The sequence below is a fragment of the Phacochoerus africanus genome, chromosome 2, assembly GCF_016906955.1.
Source record: "Phacochoerus africanus isolate WHEZ1 chromosome 2, ROS_Pafr_v1, whole genome shotgun sequence".
NCBI classification, from domain to species: Eukaryota; Metazoa; Chordata; class Mammalia; order Artiodactyla; family Suidae; genus Phacochoerus; species Phacochoerus africanus.
The window spans coordinates 271,877,233-271,889,242 of record NC_062545.1 but is presented as its reverse complement, the minus strand read 5'-3'; the positions used below and the strand labels follow the sequence as shown (position 1 = coordinate 271,889,242).

At 59.5% G+C, this 12,010-nt stretch overlaps 1 protein-coding gene across 3 annotated transcripts; it reads right to left on the bottom strand.

The window, feature by feature from the left end:
• Positions 1–1,332: 1,332 nt before the first annotated feature.
• On the bottom strand, positions 1,333–5,443 carry CDK9 (cyclin dependent kinase 9). Of its 3 annotated transcripts, none has more exons than XM_047768487.1 (7): positions 5,211–5,443; positions 4,665–4,746; positions 3,828–3,918; positions 3,295–3,461; positions 3,012–3,183; positions 2,710–2,858; positions 1,333–2,261 (listed from the first exon to the last, which is right to left on the bottom strand). In XM_047768487.1, the coding sequence occupies exons 1-7, from the start codon at positions 5,300–5,302 to the stop codon at positions 1,896–1,898; spliced, it is 1,119 nt and encodes a 372-aa protein (XP_047624443.1). In that variant the 5' UTR covers positions 5,303–5,443; the 3' UTR covers positions 1,333–1,895. The 3 variants fall into 3 exon arrangements, with proteins under 3 accessions (XP_047624443.1, XP_047624446.1, XP_047624445.1); XM_047768490.1 differs by having other exon boundaries at positions 4,665–5,080; positions 5,211–5,314; XM_047768489.1 differs by having other exon boundaries at positions 4,946–5,311.
• Positions 5,444–12,010: the final 6,567 nt, after the last annotated feature.

The following is a 12,010-nucleotide window of genomic DNA, read 5'->3' as shown; positions in this document are numbered from 1 at the left end:
CTAAATCCAATGACTGGTGTTCTCAGAGACAGAACACACACAGAGAACACCACGTGAAGACGGAGGCGGATGGAGCGATGCATCCACCAGCCCAGGAACACCAGGGTCCACAGGAGCCAGGAGGGGCATGGACCAGATGCCCCCTCAGAGCCTCCAGAGGAACCAACCCCACCCTCACCTATGGATGTGAGACTTTCAGCCTCCAGAGCAGAATCCATTTGTTTTAGCCACCGTGTTTGGCAGCCTGCCCCAAGAAACGAATACACCAGTAAAACCTTTTTTCTTGGCGTTCTTACAGTGGCACGATGGGTTAAGACTCACTACAGTGCCTTGGGTGTCTGTGGAGGTGTGGGGTTGATCCCTGGCCGGGCACAGTTGGTTAAAGGATCTGGCCTTCTCCCAGCTGTGGCTCATCTTGATCCCTGGCCCGAGAATTTCCACACACCACGGGTGTGGCCATAAAAAAAAAAAAAGGATTTTTTTCCCCCTTCCTCTCACGGGTCTTTTATGAAGCTGTGATTTGGTTTAAGACCTACAAAGTTAAGGAGAGTTTCAGTCAAGATTTTGCCCAGCTTTGTTCCCGGGCCACCTTTAAGAGACTCCACCCAAGAGAGGACAAGTCTGCCTCCAAGGTGCCTGTCCCTGAACTCGGATGCTCAGGACATGTATCCACCAGAAGGTGCTGTCCCGCCATGGGTCCCCGTTCGGACCCTGACTCGTGACCCAGCCTTCACACTGTTCCGTCCTCCTGACCACGTAACCACCCCGATCCAAGCTAGTGCCGCCTCCCCTGAGCTTCTGGAGCCTTCAGCCTCTCTGATCATTTTTTCTCTTGCCTGCCCCAAGCCACCCCCATTCAGCAGCTTGAGGACTCTGCAAGTTACAGACCTGACTCTTGTTCATTTCACTGATGAGGTGAAATGCAGCCTCCTGTGCTCATGAGTCAAGGCTGAACACATCTGCTTACCAGCCACAGCCGGTGCTGCCCACCTAGGTCACCACGGCAGAGGCAGCTGGCAGCAGGCCCGCTCCAGTTCCCTCATCAGGGGACTGAGCCCCCTGTCGCATCTGTCTCCCGGCTTCCTCTGACACTGAGTGGAGAGGAGTGGAGTGGGGGCAGCTGGGGGCGGGGGGGTGTCTCATGATATTTGCCCTCTGGGGAGCATGACAGCAAATGTTCCTGGTACTCAAGCAAAAAACAAGTCTTTTGCAATTGTGTCAGGAGGCAGGAACTGGGACCAAGAAAAGAACCAAGACTTGACAAATCGAATCCCAACAGCCAGCTACAGGGTTCAGAGCTGGGGATCTGAACATAGAACAGGACACAGACACTTACTGAAAAAGTCAACTTTAATTGTAACTGACCAAACTGCAGCCAGGAATGTCTCTGAACAATCAAACAAAAGAAATACGATAAAACTCTCCTAGTGAAAAAAACCAAGAGTTCCTGCCAGCCTCAGAGCTTCTGAGGGTGAGGCCAAGAACAGCCCATTCTCGAGGCTGGTCGGTCCCCTAAGCAAGTTTCTCATCCCACAGGGAGGGTTGGGGACGGGTGAGGGGCCTGTCCCCTCCTCCCAGCATGCTGGGATCTCTTAGAAAGTCACTGGTGCGGGGCACCGCTCCTCCCACCGCACTCCTGTCCTAAAGTCAATGGAGACCCTCTGGGCATCGTCCCCAAAGCCTGGGAACAAGGTGAGGCAGCCCAGGTGCCCTCCTGGACTCTCAGCCACAGCTTTATTCCAGTCCGCTCGGCGGGCTCCCGACGCCCCCGGCGGGGATTAAATAAAATATGCACTAGAGAAAAAACTCAAATGCCCCATCATCTCCACAACGCAAATCACAGAGCAGAAGGAAAAAATCAAACAGCCCTAGCGAGAAGCACCAGCAGCCGGCCCTCAGAAGACGCGCTCGAACTCCGTCTGGTTGGTGGTGGCTGGATTGCGGCTCTGGTTGGTGGACTGCTGGGTGATCTGGCTACCCTTCCGGCGCGGCGGGGCCAGGTACTCGAACATGGACGTCAGGTGGGTGGACAGCATGCCCTTGAGGTCCGAGGGCATGGGGTCGGACCAGAAGAAGTCGTGGTTGAGGGCATCGTCACTGTCGATGCGCTGGGCGGGATCCAACACCAGCAGCTTGTCGATGAGGTCCAGTGCGTAGGGGTCACGCACGTAGGCCTTCAGCCTGTCCTTCACCTTCCGCTTCTGGCCCTTGACCAGCTCCAGTTTCTCAAACAGCTCATACTTGTCCACGTTTGGCCACACCTGGGGTGGGAGGCATGGAAGGAGAATGGCGTGAGTTCAGGAACCACGTGGCCTGTTAGGTCAAGCACCCGAAGGGACCAACACTTCTCGGTTCAGATGCTCCCAGACTGCCCCCGAGGGCACACTGGATGCCTCCAAGGTAAAGGCAGCAGTAACCGCTGTACATGGCAATCGCTAAGCACCAGGCCCTCTCACACCGACTGCCTGCAAGCCCGATACAGCCGGCTGTTGCGAAGAGAAGCTCGGCTCTGAAAGGTTCAGAAGCCTCGCCCAAAGGCACTGACCTAACCGGTGATGGAGCCGGTGAACACAGTCCATGTGGCCCTAAAGAGCAGACTGTGACCCTCCGCCAGCCACCTCTCCCTCTGTTCCCCACCCTGCCCCTCCTCTACCAAGGAGAGGTCTGGATCCCTGCAGCCTGCGGGGCCCAGACAGCCTGGCGACGCACCTCAGGGGTGATGGAGCCACAGAGCTGGCTGATGAGGGCAAGCTGGTGCTGCTCCGTGTTGCCCTGCATGATGGGGCTGCGTGTCCACATCTCCGCCATGATGCACCCGGCACCCCACAGGTCGATGGGGGGGCCGTAGTCCCGCTCCCCTGAGAAGAGCACACCAGGAGGGCCCCTTGAGCCCAGCCTCCGGAGGCGCGGGGCCCCAGGGCCGGCAGCTCAAGAAGCCCAGGCAGGGGGGAGCGGAGGCTGGCTAAGGGCCCAGCCTCCTGCCCCTCCTAGGCCTGCTCAAGCGTCCTCACCGAGCAACAGCTCCGGGGGCCGGTACCAGAGCGTCACCACACGGTTGGTGTAGCGGTTGGGCTGGCTGTTCTTGGCAAGGCTGAAGGCCCGGGCCAGCCCGAAGTCGGCCAGCTTCAGCACCCCGTCGCGGGTGATGAGCACGTTGGCCGCCTTCATGTCCCGGTGCAGGATCTGCGGGAAGCACACGGGCGGGGGTAGCCAGGGGCCCTGAGCCACACCCACCCCGCACGGAGAGTCCAGGCCAGCCTGGGTCTCCCCCCCACCCCCGACGCCGGTCCCCACCTTGTTCCTGTGGATGTAGTAGAGGCCATTGAGCAACATCTGCATGACCCGCTTGATCTCTGACAGCGTGAACTTGACTAAGACGTTGCTCAGCAGCCCGGCGAGGTCATGCTCACAGAAGTCAAACACCAGGTATATGCTGCCTTTGCAGCGGTTATAGGGGGAAGCTGAGTCAGGAAGCACGAGGGGGAAAGAGAGGGGTGGAAGAAAAAAAAAAAATCAAAAATCTCACACGCAACTCATCTTTCCACAACCAGCTCCTACCCCCTCCAACCTATGGACAGTGGGTATCCGGCTGCCCATTCCTGCACGGGTAAAATATTTTCTGAGTGCTTCTCTGGGCCGGGCACTGTGGCAGGCTCTGGGGAAGCACCTGCTCCCACAAAAGGACCCAGGAAAGCAGTTGCAGGTGGTGTGTCTGGGTTAAGAAGAGGCAATGAAGTGGGTCCGGTTCCAGCTCCGCCAGCAAAACCTTAGGCGAGAAGCCTCATTTTCCCCATCTGAAAACGGAGGTCAAGATCCAAACAGCTTACCTTTGGTGCGACAGATCTCAATCAGGTTGACCACGTTCTCGTGTTTTAGGAGCTGGAGGATCTTGATTTCCCGCAAGGCCGTGATGGGGAACTGGGTGAGAGAAAGACAAGGAGGTCAAGAGCGGGAGAGCACACTACTGACCCAGGAACTGGCCATGGGATGCACAGTAAGGGTCGAAGGTTGGGAGACAGAGTCAGATCGTGGGCTCTGAAATGAGCTGCCTCAGATGCCATATTTATAACACGGGCGTACTAGTAGAAAGTACCCCTTCGGGAGCTGGTTTCAGACAATGAATTGAAGTTTTGCTACTTCACACAAATGCTTTATGACTAGTCATTAAATGCTGCACAGTTTCTTTAAACTCATAATGTTGAGCTCTGCACCCATGTTTAACCTGTTACATGGTTAACAAGACACAAAAATAAAGAAGCAGGTCTTTGGGAAACTGGACTAGACCTACGATGGGGGGGAGCATTTCAATTGAATACCAGTTACTCTTTTAGGGCCATTACATATGATTTTTTTTTTTTTAAACATTCGACAAAAGTAAACCCCAAAGGAAAAGTGTTTAAAAACTTCCTAACTTCAGGAACCAGGGTGCACTCAGTGCAAGCATGAGCTCCCCCTCCTGGCACCAACCACATGCACCGAGAATGAAACATCAAACGCTTTAAAACATTTGAATTAAAAGACTTAACTTGGAAGTCAGATTCCGTAGAACACAGAAATTCCTAAACACATAAATTCAACCTCAGCATGAAAGTCCCAGAAGCAGGGTGGAAACCCAACCTCTGCCCAAGGGACCTAGCAGGCCTGCCCACCCGCCCCGTACTCACCCCCTCCTTCTCGTTCTCCATCAGTACCTTCTTCAGAGCCACCTTTTGGCCGGTCTTGCGGTGCTTTGCCTTAAACACCTCCCTGCAGGCCGAAAGGGGGACCCAAGAGGACTCTTGAGGCCGTTTCCGCAGGGCCCGCCCCGCCCCCACCAGAGGAGGGCAGGAAAGGGAATCCCGGGCGGGGCTGGGCCGGGTACAGAGGGCCCTCGGCTACACCAACGCGCGGTATCTTCGGTCCCTCTCCGAGCCTCTATTTCCTTCCCTTTGCCCTTTCTCCTCACCCAGGCGCCGCTGCTGGGAGAGATCCCGCTCCACTCACAGGCTCCTCTCTGCAACCCCTCCCTGCCTCCCATCAAGGGCCTCAGGCTCCTCCCCGCCAGCCGGCTCGGTCAGGCACGGGCGGGCTGCGGTGCGGCCTAGCGAGACCAGGGGACAAGTTTGCGGCTAGGTGGCTTCCCAACCAACTGGACACGGGCCTGAGCGTCTCGACATCGGTCCAGAGGGGTGCAGGCTCAGGGCTCCTGGTCCCTGGGGGCCCAGCCTTACCCGAAGGTGCCTTGGCCGATTTTAGCGAGCTTCTCATATTTGGTCACCTCATCACAAAAGGGGCACTCCACCGAGTCGTACTGCTTTGCCATGGCCGCCTCCAGTGCGCCGCCGCCACCTCCAGCCGCCGCCGCCGCCGCCGCTCCCGCTCCGGGTCCCACCGCCGTGCTCCAGGCCCCTCCGCGGCCGCGCCACTTCCGCCTCCACGGCCACTTCCGGCCCCGCGGCGCCGACCCCGCCTCTTCCGTCCGCCGTCCGCCGCCAGGCCCCCTGGGACTTGTAGTTCCCGGGAGGCCAGGAGGAGCCGGAGCTGCAGAGGCGCCTCCGCCACCGCCGCTGCCCCCGCCTCCGCCGCCGCCAGTGCTGGCGGCGGCCCCGATCGGGGGCGCGGGGAGCCGGGGCGCCGGGGCTGGGGCTCGGGGTGGTGCGTCCCGCTGCATCGGCTCGGGCCGCCGCTGCTGCCGAAGCCGCTGCCGCTCTGGCGCCCGATCCGGGGCCAGCCGCAGTGCCCTGCTCCTCCTCCTCCGACGGCGCCGCCTCCGCCAGGCTGCGCGGGGCGGCGGGAGGGGGGGCGCCCCCCAAGCCTCGGCCTGGGGGCTCCCTGGCCGGGCCCGGGCCCGGGGCGGCCGGACGAGGGGGCCAGACGGAAAGAGCCGACGAGGAGGCGGCCCGAGAGCCCGGGAGGGGGCGCGTTATAAAGGGGGAGGTGCCCCGGCCTCGCCCTCCCCTCCCCCTCCGCCCGCCCCCTCCCTCCTCCCTCCCACCCTTCGCGGCCGCACCTGCCGCCGCTGCCGCCGCCGCCGCCGCCGCCGCCGCCACTGCCGCCCGCCCGCCCGCTGTCCGCCCGCCGCCCTCGGCGCGTCACCGCCCGCGGCCCCTCCTCCGCCTTCGGAGGTGGGGCCCCGCGCTCCACACCTGGCTGCTGGGCGACTCGCCGCGTGCCTCAGTTTACCCACACATGCCAGCAGCTTCAGGGAACCCCTTCCTTCCCAGCTCCGGGTGCCCCCCTACAGGCAAAGGAGGGAGGCGCCGAGGAAGCAGCCTCGGGTCCAGAGAGAAGAGAACGGCCCCCACCGCCCGCCTCTCCGGGCCCCCGCCGGCCGCCGTTGATATGGCAACCGATGGCCGCCAGGGGGCGCGGCGACATTGGAGGCGGCAAGCGAGCAACTCCCGGGCCCCCTATTCTCTGGGAGGCAGGGATGAGTCCCAGGACCCCCGTCCCAGCTGAGGTGTGCCCAAGATGGCCGTGCTTGGGTCGGTAGTCACAAAAGTAGCCAGCATTTACTCGACAACCCTTGTGTGTTCAGGAAGTGCTGGGCATTCCTGCGGAATCCTGAATCAACAGCCCCATAAGTTAGGGTCACTAACCCATTTTATAGAAGAGCACATCGAGGCTCAGAGAGGTGAAATCATTTGCCCGAGGTTACACAGTGACAAAGCTGAGACTCGAACCTTGTCTGTCTGAATCTGAAAAGGATTCTCTGACTCAGGCTATTTACAGTCTGTCCAGGAGTATAGCAGTGGTACTGTTTGAGGCCCGCTGTCCATGCCAAGTTCCAAGCCCACCATTCTCCCATCTCCTTCTCTGGCTCTCTGCCCCCTTCCCCTCCCCTGGCCTTTCCCCAGCATCTTCCTGGCTCCGGGAGCTTCCTGTTTCTTCTTCCAGCCCTACTCAACAACCAGCCTCCCCCCAAAGCTGTCTTTTCTACCTCCTCTGTGCCCCTTCCATCTGCCTGCTCCTCCCCAGTCCTCTGCCAGTGGACCCTGGGACCTGTCCTTCCCAGTCTGCCCTCTCCATCTGTCCCCCTCCCAGCATCCACCAGATCAGTCCCAGGTGGAGTCCCTCCACTGTCTTCAGGAAAAGTCGAATCGTGACATTTGAGGCTCTTTCCAGCTTCCCTCCTAGGCTGTGGCCACACTGTTCCTAAGGCCCTGGGCCTGCCGTCTCCAGGGCTGTGCACCCTGATTGCACCCCAGTATCTCTGCAACCTGCAGGAAGCCCTCCCCGGCTTACTCTCCAGCTCTTAGCTCACATGGCTTGGCCTTGAAGCTCCCTTGTAGGAGTCAGGAATGGGTCTGCTGATCCTAGGGTCCCAAGAGGCCTTGTTCTGCCGGGGAGGGCCCTTTCAGGGAGGGTCTTGAGGGTCAGGCGAGGAGCCGAGAGCCCTCCCCTAAAGGCCGTGGGGAGTTGGCGAGGGTTTTAAGCATGTCAGGGAGCGATCTGGGGTCAGCTTCTTGGGTACACTACTAGAAGCAGGGCAGCCATTGGCTGAATCGGGGGTGGGGAGGGCAAGGAGGGAGAAAATCATAAGAAGTGTAGTAATTACAATTTATGGAGGGAAAATAAATGGTCCAAACAGTACACTTAGCACTTTATGGGAATTATCTCAATTCTCACTCAGCAGTATTATACTGTTATTACCTCTCCTGTACACAGAAGGACGCTGACACTCAGAGATGGCATCACTCGGCCAGGGTCAGACAGCTCTCTTGACCCTGGTCAGTCAGGTGCCAGCCTCAGGCAATGGCCTGCGTCAGGACCCCGCCCACTGGGGCTCGGCGTGGAGTTAGGACACACACACAGCACAGCCCCGCCAGCTGGGTGCCCAGGATGCCAGTGGGCGGTGTGGGAGGGGAGGTCTGCCACGGGTCTGGGTGTCCTCCACCCCAGACTCTGAGGCCGGAGCCCCTGCGTGTTTCTCACGAACCCTCCCGAAGTCACATCCTGTGGGCAGAGGCCTCAGCAGAAGTTCCGGTGGTGTCATCACCTCCCACCATCCCTGCCCTGAACCTTGACGTTGCCTGTCACTTCCCCTCGGGGTCTCGGCCCCTCAGCCCTCCCTGGGGGAGGCAGGCAGGCAGGCAGAAGCCCTTTAGAGGGCTGCGCAGGCCTGGGACCCCAGCCCACCCAGGGGAAAGGGAGAAGAAATGAGGTCCTAGCCAGAAACAGTTTCTCACTGCCTTTGACTCCCGATGTGCTGGTTTGAGAGACCTCTCTCCTGTGTTCATGGATCCCTTAAGCCGGCCAGGCCAGGCACGTGGCCGGTCCTCAGGCTGTTTGCTGACTGACTGAGCAGGCCCTGAGAGCGTTAGGAAAACTGAGGCACAGAGTAGGAAAGGGAGCCCCTGGCCAGATGTTTGACCCTGGCCTGGACCCTCCGTTTTCGCCCCCTGATCTGGAACAGGATGCAGGGTGTATGGAAGGAGACAGAAAGGCTCAGGCGGGGGCGGGGGGGGGCTGCTCTTGGCTGCTGGTCAGTCTGGGGAGACAAGGGGTCCCTGCTTAACAGGATACAGGACAGAGAATGGCTGTGTGACACCTACGGCCCCGCAATTCCATGGATATCCTGTCCACGCCAGCTGGGTACTGCCTGTGCCTGGCCCCGAGTTGCCATGTGTCAGCCCCCTGGAACTCAACAGCACCCCTTTGGGGAGGTGGCCATTATGGAGCTCAGATTACAGACGAGGACACCGAGGTTCCGAGGGGTGAAGTGGCCAGAGAGCTATGGAGCTGGGATTCCAAGCCAGTTGCCTTTGTCCCCCACATACAAGACAACTGGTATCTCCTGAGTCGTGCAGTATAGCAGGCACAGGGCTAATAGGGATGCTTGAGGCCAGCTCCTCTCAGGACATTCTGTTTGGAACATGCGAATAAAGACATGAGTGAATATAACCCAGATGACACTCTTGGGATAAACGTGTTGTTTCCCTACCACAGGATCGTGTAAGGGACGTCGTAGTTGTCCCCTATTTAGGGCCACACCTGTGGCCTATGGAAGTTTTCAGCCTCGAGGCTGAATCGGAGCTACAGCTCCCCGCCTACGCCACAGCAACAGCCACCCCTAGATCCAAGCCACATCTGTGACCTACACCGCAGCTCTTGGCAACACTGGATCCTGAGCGAGGCCAGGGATCAAACCTGAAGCCTCATGGATCCTTGTCGGGTTCGTTGCTACTGAGCCACGTCGGGAACTCCCTGTCCCCCTTTCATGGATGGGAACAATGAAGCTCAGGGAGGGGATGTGACTTGCCCAAGGTCATGCGGGTGGGGTCTGAGCTCAGGTTTGTCTGCATCCAACGCCTGTGCCTGTGATGTTGAAAGCCTCCAATCCCTAATGGTTCCTGGCTGGATGGCAGGTGACTGTGTCATGGACGGGGGAAGAGATGCAAGGATGAAGGGGGCAAATATCAGAACAGGGCTCCTCAGGGACTCAGCGGAGGCGAAAGATGGAGCCCGTCGAAGGACGAGTGGCCTTGAGAGTGTGGGTGCAGCCGAAGCAAAGGCCTGGAGGCGGGAAAGCACTTGTGTGTATGTGTGTGTGTGTGTTCAGAGCTGCGGAGTGGGGCTGGGCTGGCCTCCAGCGCTGGCTGAGGAAGGCCCTGGGGACAGCCACTCGCCAGCAGGTCCCCAGCCGCACTCCCAACGGCCACTCGAGGCAGCACAAAGAGGGCTCTGAGATCAGCGGAGCCGCTACATGGAGCCGCCACACTGAGCCCCATTCATTCTCCCAGGGACTCAGCAACTGCCCTGGCGCCTGGGCCAACGGCAGGGCCAGCCTAGCGCTGACAAGGCCCCTCCACCGCCTCGCCGGGGCTGAGACTTCCAGGGCTTGTACCAGGCGTCTGCTCCGGGCTGTTCCTGGCCTGTGCCACTCTGGAGCTGGCCTGAACCAGCCCCATTCCTCAGAAACAGCCCCCTGGGGTTTACCAAGGCCACGGGCGGGCATACTGGCCTGGGCCAACATATTTCCTCCTTTGGTCTTCCCAGCCATCCCAGGAAGCAGGGGCTACTGTGACCCCATTTCACGGGTGGGGAAAGCGAGACTCAGAGAGGTGACATCCCTTAGGGAGGATCACACAGCACGTGGGGAGTGGCCCTGGCTGGGAAGTGATGCCATAGCCTTAGCAGTTAGCCCAAATCACTGCAGCTGCCTCCTGGGAGGGAAGCTGGGGGACCCACGCTCCACCTCCCACCCCAAGACTCCCCTGCTGCCACCAGGCCACAGGCCCCTCCCTCTCCCTCCTCTGATAACACCCCAGAGGCGGGCAGGGGCACTGGTCTGGAAGTTAGAACATCTAGGTATCTGTCTGTCCAATCTCTGCCCCTCTCGAGTCTCAGTTTCCTCATCTGTGAAATGGGACAGTCCCAGGATAGCCTCACAGGTCTGTTGTAAGGGTTCCGTGGAGGCTTCCAGCTCATGCCCGGCTCATGGTCAAGTGCTCCGTAGAAGGAGCTGGAGTTGTATCCCCTCGTCCTCCCAAGCCTGTGGTCCCAAGACTCCCCAGCTTTCATCTGAACTTGGAACATTTGTCCCATCCAGGCCTGGCTGCTGCCTCTGTCTGTGTCCCTTTCCCTTCTGGGGGCTCAGGTTCCCCTTCTTTCCGTGGAGAAGGTCCAGCAGGTCCTCCCCTCCCCCACCCCCAGATGGCTCATCCAGGTGCCAGAGGGTGGCGGGAGCTGTGAGTGTGGGAGTTGGGATCCTGGGCTCTATAGCTGGACAAGCAGGACCCAGTTCCAGGTAACCTGACTTTTGGGGGGTCTCCGTGTCCGCATCTGTAGAGTGAGGACAAAAAGAAGGAACCTTTGCTATTTAGGGCCCAAGGACGGAGCCCTCTGCCTGGCGGGTAGTCGGGGATCGGGTCGTTGTTAACAGTCGTTATTGCTACGGAGGATGCAGAAGGGGCCCCATCTGACCTTGGACTTCCCCTCTCACAGTCCCACTTGCCAGCCCTGGGACCAGTGTAAAAACGTCCAGGGTAAACCTGCTGGAGCCCCCGCAGCTCACTGTGTGCCTTGCACTCACGCCCGTGCTAGAGACTACGTGCCTGAGGCTTCAGAGGCAGAAGTGACTTGTCCACAGCACTCAGATCAGGATTGGAAGCTCCTGGTTCCTTCAGCTCCCCCGCCCCCAACCCAGCAGCTGCTGGAAACCTCTACAGGTGTCAGGAACAACCTGTGCAGGGGAGGTTTCACTTCCTCATCGCTGTCCTGCCCACGTGAGTGTACCTAGACACACACACACACACAGACACACACACACTCACACACAAGCACACATTGGTTATAAGGTGGAAAAGCACCTGGCAGTGGGCTAAGGGGCCTGGAAGGGCCAGTTGTAGCCTGGTCTGGGCCACCAACCTACTATATGACCTGAGCCAAATCTTCTGCCTGTCTGTGCCTAAGTTTTCCCATCTCTGTGCAATGGGTGTGCTGGACCAAATTATGGCCACATCCCTGCTAGCTTGAAAAGGAGTGACTGTGCCTTGGTGGGCAGCGATTCTGGGCCAGGCTTTAGAACAAGCCCCAGACCCTGAGAGGTGGACACGGCAACCTGTTGCCCCACTCACAGAGAGGAAACCGAGGCTCAGGGTGATGAGCTTCCTGGTCTAGGATGACACGGCGACACAGTGGCCAGCCAAGACTTGAATCTGGGTCTGGGTCCCAGAGCCTATCAGCCAAACCACAGCACTCTCCCAGCCACCACTGCCAGGGCGTCCCCCAGCACTGAGGCTTAGAATAAACTCCCCTGCACCCTCCCAGCCTGCTGGCCAGACCCCCTGACAGCTGTTGGCAGGTCCCCAGAGCCCCCCAGCCCAGTGGGCTCCTTTCCCAGAGCCTGTGGTTTATTTCCCAGACCTTTCAGATCCCATGCGCTTGTGGTCTGCCCCCTGCATCCCCGCTGGCAAGGCGAAGGAGGAGGCCCACTGGGGACTGGGGGAGGCCCCTGCCTCCGCCCCCTGTGGAGAGGACGAGGAGGGTGGGGCTGTGGGAGTTTCGCTGTTTTAAAAATATACAGAGG

Bases quoted from the DNA above. Each gene is read 5' to 3' on its own strand.
- CDK9 (XM_047768487.1), bottom strand. From the start codon at position 5,302: ATGGCAAAGCAGTACGACTCGGTGGAGTGCCCCTTTTGTGATGAGGTG. The intron at 4,747-5,210 runs GTAAGGCTGGGC...TTCGGCCTGCAG, and splicing joins ATCGGCCAAGGCACCTTCGG to GGAGGTGTTTAAGGCAAAGC. The intron at 3,919-4,664 runs GTGAGTACGGGG...TCTCTCACCCAG, and splicing joins TGGAGAACGAGAAGGAGGGG to TTCCCCATCACGGCCTTGCG.